At 39.3% G+C, this 17,934-nt stretch overlaps 1 protein-coding gene across 1 annotated transcript in view; it reads right to left on the reverse strand.

The window, feature by feature from the left end:
• Positions 1-17,934, reverse strand: part of PCSK2 (proprotein convertase subtilisin/kexin type 2) — a 326,924-nt gene that overhangs the window by 59,517 nt on the left and 249,473 nt on the right. The window contains exon 7 of the mRNA XM_043985748.1: positions 6,398-6,486. Within this exon, the coding sequence (XP_043841683.1) occupies positions 6,398-6,486 (89 nt within the window). The remainder of the gene's footprint in view (positions 1-6,397; positions 6,487-17,934) is intronic.

A 17,934-nucleotide genomic window follows, 5' to 3' on the forward strand; every position in this document is an offset into this window, starting at 1 on the left:
CCCAATTTAAGCCTGAAGGAAGAAGACTGACATGTGCATAGATGGTCAATAATTGTTCCTCACCTTTTCTGTGCCTAAGGAGAAAGAAAAATGTACCAGGGAACTTGGCAGAAAATCTCCTTTAATCATATTACATTCTGAGGGTTGAAGCTTGTGTTCACTGAATGAGACACGAGATTACTTTGGGGTGAGACTTCACATTCAGCAACAAGGATTAGCTGATCCAAACAGCATTTGGAGGATATATGGATATGGTTCTCCTTAATCTCTAATGCTCATGAGTATTGAGGGCAGCTGGTAAACTCCATGTCCCTTCCAGCGAGAAAGGAGAGCCAAGGGGAGGAGAGCTGGGCCTTGTCTTTAATATGTATTCTTTGGGATTTTCATTCCACTGTCTACTCTTATTGAGGTCTGCCTGATGACCAGGTCAGCTCTCAGGTGGGAGCTTTGCATGAGCCTCCATTTAATTAATTTAGTTACTAGAGACTGTAGCTTTAATTTCCTTTTGCTTTCATTTGCCTGTGGAGATGTTAATGTATCCCTGACTGGCCCATTTCTCATTATCTGTGGAAATTCTGACTTTCTTGAGCTGTCTCTGGGCCAAATCTTCCAGTCGATGCAAAAGGAATGCCTCTATATGCCAAACGGTATCATTGTGGAGGACTCTAGTTGTACTATTGCCCTGTGATTTGGCTTAAAAGACCCAAATCCTGTACCCACTTTGTTTCTTTGTTTCTTTCTTTCATTAAAACAGGGGAAAAGCTTCTGACATGCTACTGTCTTGGCCACGTCCTGGACTTATGAAAGAATGTAGAGTTAGGTCAGTATCTTTCCACTTTATACTTGAGGAATTAGGGTGGCTTATGGTATCTGCTATCCTTTCCCTGAAGGAAGAGGGTGACTTTGGGTTCATTTAGTGATGGGATGGGGTCCTGACTACTACTTTGAATTCCAGTTCAGATGAGGCTCACCACATGCCCCAGAAATCCCCACATAGATGCCCCAGAGACTGGGGACACTTCCTGACTGGTGTAGCTGTCTATATCAGGGACCCCAGTGATTGTCCTTATAATCTAAGGGATGACTAATTCTCCCTGTTCCTGTGTACCCTTACAATAAACCTTGTTGCCCTCTGTGACCATTAAGCCTTTCTTGTATAGTCACTCATTTCCTGAGCCCTGTGATCTGAGCCTGGACACTGAGCAGCTTGTTTGGTCAGGCTAATATAACCACCCTCCTGCACTGTGTGGGTTCCACATAATTGGCAATGAAATTTGCCTCGTGGCTTAATATTGCTTCATTTTGCGCGCACGTGCGCGCGCGCACACACACACACACACACACACACACACACACACACACAGAGGTACGGTTCCTGTCAAAGGTCAGGCTGGGAAAATTCACATCTAAAACCTTGCCTTTGCAGCATCTAGAAAACATCTTGTGAGATTATAGTTATATTAATAATTTTCATCATTTGAATTTTAAAAATTCAGAAGAATCTGGTTAATGACTCATTATAGAGAAATAGATAATTTGCACTGGAGGAGTCTTAGAAATCATTGAGTGGACCTGTCCCATTTTACAGATGGAGAAACAGACCCAAAGAAGGGAAAGGGACTTGCCTATAGTCCCACAACTAGTTAGCACAATGCAACACTATAGAGATCACAGCTGCCCCAGTTACCAGTCCAAATCTCCGTTATGACAGAATTAAATGTGATCAAGTTCTAATTATGACATCTATAGTTTCCAGGTGATTTATTTCCTTTAACTGGATTTTACAAGCACAGATTATTTCCTCCACTAAAATCCTACTCTCATGCTTCATCAGTGTGTGGTTGGTGGTGACTCTAGGCTCTCAAAGGCAAGAAGGGGTCAAAGTAAGCTGGACAGGAAAAGTTTGGGTAGGCTTGTCACCAGAAGGTTCACGATGAGGTGCTACCTCAACTCACAAAACCATCTTGTAAGGGATAGAGAATTGATGATCTGCCCTGGTAGAGGGTATCAGTCACAGATAAATGAAATCACAGATACTCAGAGTGTGGAAGCTAATGCTGTCATAATAATAATAACCAGCATTTGTACAAATACAGAATCTTCTCTTACACAATGTGTTTCATATTTTATTCTCATTTTGCAGATCAGGAAACAAAAGCCCAGAGAGGATAAGGCATCTACCTGCCCAGGAGATCTTGACTTGAGTGAGGCTCAGCACTTTTTCAACATGTCTGCCTTTCAAAAACAAGTCAACCAGAATCACCTCTTAATTATATGGTGCTGGGCTTCCTAGACTCAGAGGAGCAGAAAGTTCTGGCTGGGGAGAGAAACATAGTTAACTTTTCTCTCTTTTCATCTGGATGTTCTCTTCAGAAGAGAATTCATCAACTTTGTATTCTAGTGTTCCATTATCCTTTCCATCCAGGAAGACATTTCTTTTTTTCTTTTCTTTTTCTTTGGGGAGGGCAAAAAGGGTTAAGTGACTTGCCCAGGGTTACACAGCTAGTAAGCGTCAAGTATCTGAATCAGGATTTGAACTCAGGTCCTCCTGAATCCAGGGCTAGTGTTTTATCCACTGCACCATCTAGCTGCCCCCCTTGGGAAGACATTTCTGACATGAATCCTTTAGAGACCTTGTCCTCTCTATAGCAGATATAGAAATGGAAACCATCTGGTCACACTTTGTCATAAATTTCTTTTTTGTATAATTCAGAATCATTATTAAATAACTTCTCAGTTTTGCCTACTCAAGCCAAACACTCAATTCCTTTAGTCCCATTTTATAACCACAGAGTCATATATTTAGAGAAGAAAGGGACATTAGATATCATGGAGTCAATTTCCCCATTTTACAGATCAGGAAGCTGAAACTTTGAGTGATTCAATGATTTGCTGAAGGTTATACAGAGGATAAGTGGCTAAAATGGGATTTGAATCAAGGTTCTCTGACTTTAGACACAATGTTCTTTCCACCGAACTTTTCTGCTCTTTTTAGGGATGGGTCAGGCTCCCTATTTTATAATTAATTCATAATTTCCCTCTTGTATTCTGAGTCTTCTCTAAGTTTTTCCAACTTTGAACTTGATGAGGCTGTGGGACTGTTATCCCTATCTTTAGCACCCTCTCTAGTAATGAACAGGAGATGGGCTAAGGAAGTTTCTAGCTTCCTCCAAAGCGAGGCTGGACTTCTCTTGATCTCTCCTGGCCACTTGGTGGGGCTGTAGACTGCTAATCTATCTGCACAGTGGCTTCCAGTTAGAAAAAAAGGGAGATTTTTGCAGTTGTTTGGTGTATCATGCAAGCAGTAGATTCCTTTCTAAAGAACGACTGCAAGCCAGAGCTAGCTTTTAAAAAAATTGCTGACCAGAAGGAGGAACTGTAATTTAAAGTTTCTGAGGTTTGTCGATCTTAAATCAGGAATGCCTGAACCTGTTTAAGTGGAGGTTATGATCTCTCTCATTTGATCCAGGTTAAATTTTTTTTTTTTTTTAAAGAGTAGAGATTCTACAAGGGCAGGTTGGCTATGGATTTAATGACAGTGGAGGGTTTCTCCAGGCAGCAGACAGCAGAAGTAACATGAATGACAGGCTGACATCAAACTGAGGGGCAGGTGAGATAGCATGACCTGCTGAGAAGGCCACTGGGCTAGGAGCAAAGACACAGGATCAGTTTCAGTCAGAAAGGTCCTTAAAAGCGATCGAGCCCAACCCTCTTATTTTACTGATGAAGTAACTGAAACTTAATGAGGTTAAGTGACTTACCCATAGTGACTCAGGGAGCAGAGCCAGGCTTTTGACCCAGGCGATGACATTTAGACCTGGACAAACCTCAGAGGTCATTTAGTCCAACTCCCTTATTTTACAGATTAGGTAACTGAGGCACAAAGATGTTTTAAAAGTTCTCTAAGGTCTTACAGGCAAGAGAACTATGATTTAAATCCAGGTCAACCTCAAATCTAAGGCTCTTCTCATTTCTACCTCATTTCCTCTTAATATGGGTTCTAGTTCTATCTCCACTACAACTCATTAGGTGGGCAAATCACTCAGCCATTGCATGCCTTTACCTGTCAATACTACTTGCCTTAGTAGGGGAGGGCAAAATGAGACTTGGAAAGTATTAAAAACAACACCATACAAGTGAAGGATTTTGGATCAGATTTTTTTTTTGAGCATAGAAACTAGGATACTCTCTCTTCCAAATTAGGAGGAAAATCAGATGCCTCTAGGCTATGGGTTTACCTTATTGGTCCAGGGACAAATCATGAATCATTGTGCTGAATATGAGAGAAAAGTGGCTACTGTGAGTGGATGAGAGGAAGGGATTTTCAATAATGAGAGAGGAAAAAGAATTCAGACAGAAATCAAAGGGTTGCCTAGAGCATTTTCCCCTTTTTTTTGTGGGGCAATGAGGGTTAAGTGACTTGCCCAGGGTCACCCAGCTAGTAAGTGTCAAGTTTCTGAGGCTGGATTTGAACTCAGGTCCTCCTGAATCCAGGGCCGGTGCTTTATCTACTGTGCCAACCAACTGCCCCCCTGTTTTCCTCAGGTGGGCCTCAGAACCCCGAGGAGCTCATCTGTCCACTCACACACCTAGCTCCCTCGACTACTCAAAACCTTCAAAAACTGAGAGCAAGATTGCCGTCATGGACAGTGAGTTTGTACCAGACTCACATCTTTCTGTCCTATTCACTTCTCCCATGATCCTAGCTTCTTAAACTGTGGGTTGTGGCCCCGTATGGGGCTCCATAACTGAATGTGAGGGTTGCTAAAAATTTGACAATAATAAAAAGGCTATATAGACCAATTTTATATACCTATATACCCCGGGTCGAGTGAAAATTTCTCAGGTGAAAATGGATCATGAGTAGAAAAAGTTTAAGAAGCCCCAGCTTTTTCTCAACTGTCATCCCAGGTATACACTTGGAGTATAAAATATTAAACTGGGGATATTCTTTCCCTTTCCCAATCTCATTACTGTTGCCAATATTTTCTTACCAGTACTGTGAATACACAAAACACCAAGAGAGCAAAGACCCAAAGGGTAAGACTTCCAGCTGATTACTTTGTAGAAATCTATTGATATTCCCTTTGAAATTCATCACCAAGCTCTGTCAAGTGTCATCACCCAGTGGTAGCAGGTGTGTGATATAGTTAAATGGCAGGATTTATATGGGAGGTTATTGCTTTATTTAGCAATCTGGGAATGCAAGTGTCAGCACTGAACATGGTTATGGTCTCACTAAGTCTCTAGGGAAGAAATGCCAAGATTGCTATTACTTTAAAAAAAAATCATGGAAGTGAAACACACTGGGGTTGGTGACTCAGCCTGAATAAATTAGAAATAAACTTCAGGCAAAACTTAGAATGAAGCAAGAGCCAAACTTTTCTTGTGGCCTCATAGAGACTTTTTTCTCCTTGCCTTGCCTTGCCCTGCCCTTCTTCTTCATCCCTCCTTCCCTCTCTCCCTCTCTCTCTTTCTCTCTCTCTCTCTTCCTTCTTTCCTTCCTTCCTTCCTTCCTCTCTTTCTCTTTCTTTCTTTTTTCTTGTCCTTCCTTCCTTCCTTCCTTCCTCTCTTTCTCTCTTTATCACTCTTCTTTCTTTCTCTTTCAAAACAAAAAGACTTAATTAGTGCTTCTCATTTTCTTAAGCTGAAGCATTGCTTTTCTCATTCTACCTTCAGCTTCAAGTTCCGATACCCTGGAAAGAGGTAATGCAGATTGCCTACTGGGACTTAAAAATGGATTCTAATGATCTTGTGGTCTCTTGTATGATATATCATACAAACTACTACCAAGTAAATTTCACCATTTTCCTGAGGGCTTAGTTCAGATGTGTAGCCTAATTTGGAAAGCGAATTGGATTTTTGTATGTGATCTGTAAAACTCTACATATACTGGACAATATGATTTTACAACAATTTTGAGTTAAAATATTACTTAAAGGTTATCATTTCTTAAATTTTCTTTCTGTTCCTTGTTCCTCACCTATGCTATATATATATATATATATATATATCTATATATATCTATATATATATATAGATAGATAGATATAGATATATATATATAGATATAGATATATAGATATAGATATAGATATATAGATCTATATATATAGATAGATAGATAGATAGATAGATAGATAGATAGATAGATAGATAGATAGATAGATAGATAGATAGCATGAAATGCTATGGGTGCTTTGGGTGAAGGAAATCCAAAGCACATTTTATAGAAAAGGGAATTATACTAGAGCCTGGTGAAAAAGTAAGGAGTGAGAAATAGGGTTGATACTCAATTCACATTGTTTCCAGGACATGTCTTCTGGGCAGAGTGTGAAAAATAATGTATGGCTCTCTATGAGAGAAATAACAGTTCTCTAGTATGGGAACAGCATACCTGCAACCTTGGAATTGTAAGCAACTCCAACCCCACAGATGTTGTTGTTGGCTGCTGCTGATACTTCTCCTGCACAGCGGGTCCCATGACTGAAGAGAAGAAAATTTACATTAGAGACAATGTCATCCAATGAGGTGGGTTTAAAGAACTTTGGAGAGAATTACTGAGGGAGGTTCTTAAATTCCTTTCCTAATCACAGAAACAAAAAAGATAACAAAAATCACAAAATTATGTCAATAGATAGAGAAAAAACCTTTGGAAACATAGCATTCATAAACATTAAAAAAACCCAAACAACCCAAAGCCCTGGCATGTAAGGGATCTTCTTTAATATAAGCAAAAACATTTATTGAAAACTAATAGCTAACATTATTTATAATGGAGAAAGCTCTCATAAGCTTTCCCAGTAAATCAGGGGCTTAGGTAAGGATGTCCCCTCTTCTCCTTATTATTTGACATAGTTCTGGAAATACTAGTCTTTAAATAGAACAAAATTGAAGGTATAAATATCAGCAAAGAGAGATAAAATCATCTCTATTTGTAGATATCATGATAGTATACTTAGTAAACTACAGAGTGAAGAAAATTTTTGAAATGATTAATAGCTTTACCTATTAATCTAGATATCTATAAAGATGGGCATTTCATGTAATATTGGTAGAACCAGAAAGAAATAATAATATAATTTCATTCAAAATAGCTACAAAATGCATAAAATATCTGAGTTAACCCTATCAAGATATAAGCAAGATTTATGTAAATATAAATATTATAATTATAAAGCAATAAATAATAGTATATAAATAGTAATAGCTATAAATAAAGCATAAATAATTATAAAGCAATCTTTATAAACATAGAGACAAATAATTGGAGAGCTATTCACTGCTTACTGAAGGGTTTTACCAATATAATAAAAATGAAAGATGTATCTATCCTGATTTCTAGATTTAGTGCTATATCAGTCAAATTACTAAGGGAATACTTTATAGAGCTAGACAAATAATAACAAAATTCATTTGCAACAACACAAGGTTTAGAATCTCAAGGGTAATAATAACAAAAAATACAAATGAAAGACTAATAGCATTACTAGAGCTCAAATTATATTATATAGTAGGCAAACCCGAGTTCTAATCTGACCTCTGACATTTACTAGCTGTGTGACCCTGGGCAAGTTATCTGTTTGCCTGAGATCCTCAACCGCAAAATGAGCTGGAGGAGAAAATGGAGAAATACTCCAGTATTTTTTTTTTGCCAAGAAAACCCCAAATAGGATCATGGTAAGTCGGATAATGACTAAAATGACTCAACAATAGTCGTAGGTGTAAAAAGGTTGAGAAGTGGACCAGTGGAAAAGACTAAATGAGCAAGAAATAGAAGTAATAAAAATAAGTAGTCCAGTGATTGATAAATCCCTGGGAGGACTCCCTTTGGCAAGAACTTCTGGGAAAACTGGAAAGTAGTTTGGCATAACTTAGGTTTATACTAACAATGTATATATACCCTGCCACCATAATAAACTCAAAGTAAATATATGACCTGAGTAGAAAAGGTTATACTATAAACAAAACAAAAAAACCCAAACTAGAATAGAATGCGCTCATGTAGCTTTGATAACTATGATTAGGGAAGAATTCTTACGCGAACAAGGAAGAGAAGAGATCATAAGAGATGAAATAGCCAATTTCACTTCATAAAATTAAAAAGATTTTGCAAAAACAAAATAATTGTGGATGACAATAGAAGAGAAAAGGTAGAGAGATAAAATATATCAAATGTCATTGATAAAAGTCTGATATTCAAAAACACAGGGAATTAACACAGGTATATAACATCTAGAACTATAACTATAGTTAAATGATCCAAGGATATGATAAAATAGTTGTTAAAAGAATCTGAAACTACAAGTGACCAGATGAAAACATATTTTCCAACTCCCTATTAGTAAGAAAAATCCAAATTAAAACAACTTTGAAGTTTCACCTCACACGATGCAATTTGGCAACAATGACCCAAAATGGCAAGTGTTTGGGGGTCTATGAAAGGATATGTACAATAATGCTTTGTACATGGAGCTATGAAGTAGTCCAATCATTCTAAATAAATAAATAAATTAGGAGTTATATAAGAAAAGTGACCAAACTGGTTACACCCTTTGACTCAGAAATGATCACAATGTCTGCACCCTTTGACTCAGAAATACAACATTAGACAAATATACTAAGGAAGTCAGGGACAGAAACAAACATCTGAATTGGAAACAAAGTAGGTGCCAATTGTTGTAGAATGACAGAGAAAAACTATGAATGTAATGGAATTCTATGGTGAGGTAAGGAGTCACAGATATGAGAATACAGAGAAACATGTGAAGATTTATATGCATTGTTGCACAATGAAATAAGTTGTCCCAAGAGAAAAATACATCTAGTTGCAAAAACAATGTAAATGAAAAGATCACTAGAAGTAAACTGAACTCTGAGCAAATGAAATACCAGTTAAGGTCTCAAAGAACAGATAATGAAAACTTTCTTTGCTCTCACAGTTAGATTGGTTCTAATAGGATAGAATAATAGTATATACATACACTGTCAGATGCAAATGTGCTTGTGGTATTGGAAGATTTTGTTCCTTCTCTTTCTTTTTTTTTTCTGAATAGGAATTCTCATCTCTATGAGTGCTATGAGAATAGGTTACCACAATCTTGCAAATAGTTGTTTTCCTCTAATTTTTTTTAGGTAAAAATTTATGTCAACGGGAAGAGGGGAGGAGGGAGATCATTCTAGGAAGGGGTTACAGATATTACAAAGGTGGAGAGTTGGGTAATAGTGTTTTTTGAAAGGGAAGAAGGGAAGAGAGTTAGCATTTATTAAGTGCCTACTATATGATGGGCACTGTGCTGTTATACAATTATCTCATTCGATCCTCACTATAAGCCTATGAGGTAGGTGCTATTACTAGCCCCATTTTACATATAAGAAAACTGAGGCAAACAGACATTAAGTGACTTGCCCAGGGTCCCACATCTAGTAAGTGTCTGAGGTCAGATTTAAGTTTTCCTGACTTCCAGGACCAGAGATCTATCTACTGTGCAACCTACCTGCAAGGAATGGAAAGTAGGATAGTTTTATGACACTGTAGGGTATGTGGAGAGGTGTTTTTGATGTTGAACCATTTGGAAGTGTCAAAGACTTTGATCAGAGAACTTTCTTTTCCAGATCTTTAGTAGCTGTGGCTACTGAGGAGATAGGGGCTCTACTATATGCAGGGGAAATTTCCAGGTCACATCTTGGCAAGAGTTGACTCTCTGGATGAAGGCTACAAGAGCCAGGCTGGAAAGTGATCCTCTGCTCTGGGGGGGTGTTGCTGTTCTCCAACAGAGATCTTGTGTTTGCTTACACATGATGGTTGGTCAGTGGTTGGCAGCAGGGTCCAGGGTCTGTGGGACATGGCTTTTCCTTCCCCTGTTGGTGGCACTTGGTATTGGTCAATCACTCAACAAGCATATTGGTGGTAGCAGAGATGGAAGGCCCTTTCTGTACAGGGTTGCTCTCCTAGATGGGGGCCAGACTAGAAAGAAAGTCTATGGTATGGAGCTGAGGTATTGCAATTTGTAGAGCTATCTCCACCAGAGTCTGAAGGGTACTGGCTACATTCTTTCTATCTCTCCCTCAAGATGCCTTGCTGCTTCAGGTTGACTTGGCAAACAGACCTTTATCTCTGATCCTTGAAGTAACTGGGATCCTTGAGTTAATAGGAGGATGAGTGGTGGTGGTGGTGGTGGTGGTGGTGGTGGTGGTGTTGTGGTCAGACTTACACTTAAGGAAAATCAGTTTGGTAGCTTTGTGGAAGATGGATTGGAATGGAAATTGGAATGGAGAAAGACTTGAGGCAGAGAGACCAATTAGAAAGCCATTGTAATGACACACATGAGAGGTGTTGAGGGCCTGAACTTGGTTGGTGGCTATGTGAGTGGAAAGAAGGGGATGTATATGAGAAATCAATCAACAAATCACCAAATAATTATTGACTCCACACTATTATTAAGTACCTACAGATACAGTTTAAAGGGAAAAATGACAAGATTTGAACACTGGACTGGATATATAGGATGAAAATGAGGAATTGAAAATGAGACTCAGATTGTGAATGGAAGAATAGTGATTTTCTCTAAGGTAACAGGGAAACTGGGGAAATGAGAGCGTTTTGTAAGGAAAGATAAAGAATTCTGTTTTGAAAATGCCAAGTTTGAGATGTCTATGAGACATTCTGTTTTAGGTGTCTAAAAAGTGGTCGAATGGACTGAAGCTTAGGAGAGGGACTAGAATTGGATATGCAGATCTGGGCACCCGAGAGAACTGATGAAATCACCAAATGAATCACTACATATAAAGGGAAAAGAGGAGAGGGTCCAGACTAGGAGCTTGGAGAATATCCATAGTCAGTGGGCATGATGTGGATGAAGAACCAGCAAAGAAGAATGAGGAGGACCATTCAGACAGTTAGGAGGAAAGTCAATAGTTAGCTTTGTCACAAAAAACCTAGATAATTGGGGAGGAAATGGTGATCAATAGAGTGAAATGCTGTGGAGAGGTCAAGAAGGATGAAAACTAAGAAGAGGCCATTAGATTTGGTAATAATGAGGTCAGACAGGTAGGTGGTACAGTGGATGGAGCACCTGACCTGGAGTCAGGAAGATGAGTTTAAATCTAGCCTCAGACATTTACTAGCTGAGTGACCCTGGGCAAGTCACTTAACCTATATTTGCCTTGGTTTCTTGATCTGGAAGTTAGGGATAGTACCTTCCTCCTAGGGTTGTTGTGAGGATCAAATGAGATCATAATTATAAAGTGTTTAGCACAGTGCCTGGTACGTGGTAAGCATGATATAAACGTTAATCCATCATCATCATCATCACTGGTAATTCTGGAGAGGGAAGTTTTACTTGAAGGTTGAAGTACATACTTTCTCCTCCTCTTAGTCATTCCCTTTTCTTACAGCTCACCAAAACTGTACTTGTAGAAAACAATCTAAAGGAGGAGATAAGCAAACAAATATGTACAACCAAGCTATATGTGGGATAAATAGGAAATAATGAAAAGAGGAAGGTACTGGAGTTAAAAGGGGTTGGGAAAAGCTTCATGTAGAAGAGTTTTGAAGGAAGCCAAGGAAGACAGGAGGCAGAAATGAGAAGGGAGTGCATCTCAGGCACGGGGAGAGCTAGCAAAAAATACTCAGGAGCTGGTGTCTTTGTGGCACATCAAGGAAACCAGTATCATTGGACCAAAGAGTGTGTGAGAGTGTGTGGTGGGGAGTAAGATGTAAGAAGACTGGAAAGGGGTGTGTGCATGCGTGCGTGCATGCATGCGTGTGTGTGTGTGTGTGTGTGTGTGTGTATGTGTGTAGGTTATGAAGGCTTTGAATGCTAAACAGAAGATTTTGTGTTTGGAGAAAATAGTGAGTCACTGGTGTTTGAGTAGGGCAGTAACATGTTTGGAACTGCATGGTATAAAAATCACTTTGGCAGCTGAACAGAGTATGGATTGGAGTGGGGAGATTTGAGGCAGGCCGACTCACCAGCAGGCTATTTCTAGCCATCTTCCCTGATTTTCTTTAGGTTTGCTTTGATTTCTTGGAAGTCTTTGGTATTTGGGCTGGTATATATTTTCATGGCTGTTTTAGGATCCGTGAGTACAATCTTGCTGGAAGGGGACTGGACTAGAAGATTTTTATTTTTTTTTAGGGCAATGAAGGTTAAGTGACTTGCCCAAGGTCACACAGCTAGTAAGTGTCAAGTGTCTGAGGCTAGATTTGAACTCAGGTCCTCCTGAATCTAGGGCCAGTGCTTTATCCACTGTGCCTGATGTTTTTTTTTTTTTTTTAGTGTAGGCCTGGCTTTATACTTCTATAATTCCTAGGTATAACTTCCAACAAGTTCAGGGTTTTCTTGATGAAAATTGTCTGGAAAGACATTATATTTTGATTACATAGGACATCTACTAGCTTGTGTGACCCTGGGCAAATCACTTAACCTCTGTTTACTTCAGTATTCTCATTTGTAAAATGGGAAGACAATAGCACCTAATTTCCCAAGGTTGTGTGAGAATCAAATGGCATAATAACTGAAAAGTTCTTTAGCACAGTGTAAGTGCTTAGCACATAGTAAATGCTATATAAATATTAGTTATCCTCATAATTTTAAAAAGAGTAAGCAAAAGTTGGTAGGAATTCTGGATTTCTGATTTTGTTGTTGTTTGTCCTTTGTTCTCGAAGAGGACCATGACATCAGGGTGCTGTCATGACTTGCACTGAATTAGATTTAAGTGAGGGAGGGTTGTTTTAAATTTAAATATAAATCCTAAACTACCCCAAATGTTAAGTTTTAGACCTGATCTTCAGGAATCCCAAGAGAATTGGATGTGACTGGGAGATTTGCAGGTCCATTTCACTGCAGCCTGTCTTTACAGCCTTGCAAACTTTGGAAGCTATGAAACATTGGTGATACCATTCAATGGACAAAGAGATCTGGAAAAATGAATGAATTGAGTCTTTCAATTTTGTCTGATTCCTTTTATAGTTGTACGGACAGGGTTTATCTGTTGGAAATACTTAATGAGGGTTTCTATATCTTCTATCATCCAAATAATGGCTTAAAATGATACTTCAGGCAAAGGAGCCCATAGATTGCATTTCCTAGAAGTGGTGTATGTAGTCTAGCTTCATGTTTCAGTTATGCTGTTTGGGTAAGCATAGCTTTCACACTGACTTTATTTTATTTTATTTTATTTTTTAAAATCACAGCTCCAGGGATCTCTTATTAGACTCACTTCACACAAGTGAATAAAAAAAAATCCTTTCTCCATAAGGCTTGTATCTCCCGTGGGCTCAGAAATCCTTTTGTGAAGCTTCAAAGGAGGAAGGAGACTAAAATATGTATATTGCATGAGGAGAAAGCCTTTCAATCACTCAGCAGGTTGTGTTCTACAAACTGCCTTTGGTGGTAAGAGATCTGGGGAGAACTTTGGGTTGCTAGGCACCCTTTATCCAGTTACCTTCAGGCTTGTTATCAATCTCATCTGAGAATTTGAGAAGGCACTTCATCACAGCTTGCTGATAACTAAGAGTTCACCACAGACATTACTGTTATGGTGGTCTTTGTCCCTATGCTAGCATCCTTCTCATAATATGCTGTTTTGAGAATCTGATGTCTTGAATGATTTAGGCAGTGTGCCATAGTGGAAAGAAGGCTGGGCTTGGAATTAGAAGGTCTAGGTTCAAATCCTCCCTCTGACCCTTAATAGCTGAGTGACCAGGGCAAGTCATTTTACTTAGTGTTTCATTTTCTACATCTGTAAAACTGAAAAAAGAATATTTACCTCATCTGGCTCACTGGATTGCAGTAAGGAAAGATATTTGCAAATCTTAAAACAAGTCGTTGTTATTTATTTATATTTTTATTTTTTCGGGATAATGAGGGTTAAGTGACTTGCCCAGGGTCACACAGCTAGTAAGTGGCCAAGTGTCTGAGGCTGGATTTGAACTCAGGTCCCCCTGAATTCAGGGTCAGTGCTTTATCCACTGTGCCACCTAGCTGCCCCCAAGCCATTGTTATTTAACTGGACCTAATCTATCATTTAGTTGAGTGGTTTGCTGAAAACGATGAAACAGATGATCCTGGTCCTTTTGAGTCTTACCATCTACAAGAAGCCTTTCCCATTCTTCCTTAATCTTGGTGCCTTTCCTCTGAGATTATCTCTAATTTATCTTGTTTATATTTATTTGTACATATTTGTTTACATGTTATCTCCCACTTTGATGTTGAGTTCCATGAGTTCAGTAGGCACAGTCTTTTGCTTTTCTTTGTATCCCCAGTGCTTGGCAGAGTGCCCAGCGCATAGTAGGTACTTAATAAATGCTAGTTGAGTGACAAATTCCTGATATTTAAACAATGAATAGGAATTCACTTCCATGCTTAATTTTTCACAGCACTAACTTCATTGTCCAAATCAGAAGTGAGCAGTTAGCGTCTTACCTGAAGCTGTCATTGCTTTCACAGATTCCTGAAGCTAAGTCATGTCTAGTTGTGGTCTGGAGACCAATTTATGAAGTATTCCAGAGTCTCACTGAGAAAGACATCAGCTTTCTAGCCTATGAGAAATATACTGGCAGTCTTGGAAAAGTTAGTCACTTGGACTCTTTGCATTTTATGGATAAGTTGAAGTATTTTATTTATGGAAAGTCCACTGTGTGCCCAGCACTGTGCTAGGTGATGAGGCATGTCAGGACACAACTTTTTTGGGAGAAATTGTTATGGAGAGAATACAAGGATACATGAAACAAAAAGAATGCCGAAATGACTGATACTTTGTCATTTCAGTACTTCAAAGCCTCTGTGATCTCACTGATGTAGGCTTTCCCTCCATTGGTCCACATTGCAACACATCCAAGTCTTCTTATCCTATGTGATTCTCATCCATTTTTCCCCATGGATTCTCTACAAAGAAGATGGTCACCATCCTAAAGACTTTTTGGTGCAGCACTTAAGATGTCCCTCTTGCATCCTTCACTCTTTCCACATGGTCTACTTCCACTTCAATTATCTCTTAAGAAGCTTTATCATGTAGGCCATGATAAGAAATATGCATTAGCCTTCTTGCACCTAGTCCTGTCTTTGTCCTTCAGGCCACCCAGAACTGATTTCTCAGAGACTTTAGTTTCCCCAGATTTGCAATCATACAGTGACACTGGGAAAGCATTATCCTAAAAAGGGAAGAATTTTGTGCCGGGAACAGTTTGAGATTGGTAAAAGCATCATTCTATTTCTGAAACATAATTAAGCTGGATCTCATCCCCTGATTTTGAATACAACTCATTGTCCATCTGCAATGCCTGGCACAGATATATGTTCCAATGTACTAACTAAATGGACAGCCCATCAAACTACATGCCACTGTTTGGGCAATAGTGATTGTCCAGACATTTATTTTTTCTTAAATAGGCTATTAGTCTGATGTCTTTTGGGTAATCATGATTCTTATCAAAGAGAGAGACCATTGCAGTGTTCTGGGGATTCAGTTAATTAGCACAATGTCATCTGCAATGTCATCATTTATGCCTGAAAATGGAGAAGAAGTTATATGTATATGATAAGGGAATATAATAATAATTTGTTGTTGTTTAGTCATTTTTTTCAGTAGTATCTGACTCTTTGTGACCTCATTTGGTGTTTTCTTGGCAAATATAAGGGCATGGTTTGCCATTTCCTTCTCCAGCTCATTTTACATATGAGGCAACTGAGGCAAACAGGGTTTAAGTGACTTGACCAGGATCACACACGTAGTAAGTTTTTGAGGCCAGATTTGAATTTGGGAAGAGACGTCTTCCTGACTTCAGGCCCAGCACTGTGCCACCTAGCTTTCCTAACAATAATTACAGCTAGCATTTATATAGTGCTTTAGTTTTGCAAAGTACTTCACATATATTATCTCATTTGAATAGGTACTATTTCAAAACTTTTTGCTGATGAGGAAACTGAGGCTGAGAGAGATTAAATGACTTGTTCAGGGTCATAAAGCTAATTAAGTGTCTAAGGTAGAATTTAAATTCAAGCTTTTCAGACTCCAACTCTTGCTCTTTATCTACCCGGCCACCTAGTAACACAAAGTAAAAGAATTCATTGATAGGGTGTTGTTTCAATTCAAGAAAGGCTTATTGAAAATCAGTCTTGAGCCCAGACTTGAAGGAAGTCATGGACATGGATTAACAGATAAAAGGGTGGACATTTCAGACAATGGCAGCACCATAAGAGAGATAACAAGCTAGGGACAGAGGGTAGTAAGGAGACTGGCTAATTTGGAACAGAGAAGCTATGTTGGGAAAAAGTAAGAGGTGACTTGTGAAGGTATGGAAGAACAATCTTCCAGGACAATCTCTTTCAAATGCCACTTTTAACAGGTCATTCTACTTTTTCAAAAATTTTTAATGTCTCCCTATTACTGTGAGGGTTAAATGTTGTTTCTTCCCTGACTGGCTATAAGGAGCCAACAAGATGTCCAGAGTCACAGTGAATAATGTCAATCAGCATCAGCATGTTAGGGCCCTGGGCACCTTCCTCAAAATATCAAGGATGGGGGCTGCTAGGTGGCGCAGTGGATAGAGCACCAGCCCTGGAGTCAGGAGTACCTGAGTTCAAATATGGCCTCAGACACTTAACACTTACTAGTTGTGTGACCCTGGGCAAGTCACTTAACCCCAATTGCCTCACTAAAAAAAAATATCAAGGATGCTGGAAGTCATTCAAAAGTGGATGGACACAGTAAAAGTGGCTAAAAATAAGGAGATGGCACACCACCACAAGAACTGGGTCTATGTAGGAGGTGTTTCCATATCCAACCATCTATACCTCCAAGGCAGTGCAGATGCCTTGTGGTCCGTGGCCAGACTCTCTGGTGTGTGCCTAATCACTTTAGCAGAGGCATCGAATCACAGCTCTGAAAACTGTAGAGGGGCCCAGGATGATGGCAAAGGACCGGGATGGGGCCCATGGGGATGGGGTCAGACAGAATTGTTGAAAACTTGGCAGCTGCAGACAAGTTATACTGGATTGATGAGTAAATTGCCTCATTTTCTTAAAAAAGAACAAATACTCTTAGAAAGGGAAATAGCTGCAGCAACTCCCCTACTTACGGATGCAGCACGGAAAACATCACTTCAAAGAAGGTAAGTGATCTATAACTTCTAGGTCTATACTTTGTATGGGGTGGGAAACAGGCTGGAGGGACACCCCCAAGCTTGTAGTGAGGGGCCTGGAATCCCCAGGGTCAACTGAAGTGCCATGCGGTGATTGTAAAGGATTCGGAGTCCAAACTTGAGGAAGAACAGGCATCTCTCTAACCTTTCCTCTGACCCACAGAAAAAAACACACACTTAGCCTTCTTACAAAAGGGGTTCTAGTGGACTATGCTTTTGTTCTTTGTTTTTATAGTCAATTATCAGATCTTTATCAGGTACCTACTAAGTGCAAGACACTGAGCCAGGTATTTTGGATGGTTATAAAGATGTTTCAGGCATCTGTCTTTCCACTCCTCACCCCTCCCAATGATCCTCTACTCTGAAGGATTTTATAATCTAGCTGTGGAAACTAGAAGATATAAAAATAACAGTTGCTGCCATAGCCTCCTGCTATGTAGTGAGAAAGTCTGACTTGTTTATGTTCCTTTAGGTACCAAGGAGACATTGGATCTGACTAGCTTGAGATAAGGAATTTTCATAAAGGCCAACAATCAAGAGATTGCTATACTTAAATAGATGTGAAACAGGGCAGCTTGGTGGTGCAGTGAAGAGTGCTGGACCTAGAGTCAGGAAGTCCTGAGTTCAAATCCAGTTTCAGACACTAGTTGTGTGACCCCTGCCAAGTCACATAACCCTGTTTGCCTCAGTTTCCTCATTTGTAAAATGAGGTAGAGAAGGAAATGGCAAACCACTCCAGTATCTTTGCCAAGAAAATTTCAAAAATGGGTCATGAAAGTCAGACATGA

The sequence above is a fragment of the Dromiciops gliroides genome, chromosome 2 (genome assembly GCF_019393635.1).
Source record: "Dromiciops gliroides isolate mDroGli1 chromosome 2, mDroGli1.pri, whole genome shotgun sequence".
NCBI classification, from domain to species: Eukaryota; Metazoa; Chordata; class Mammalia; order Microbiotheria; family Microbiotheriidae; genus Dromiciops; species Dromiciops gliroides.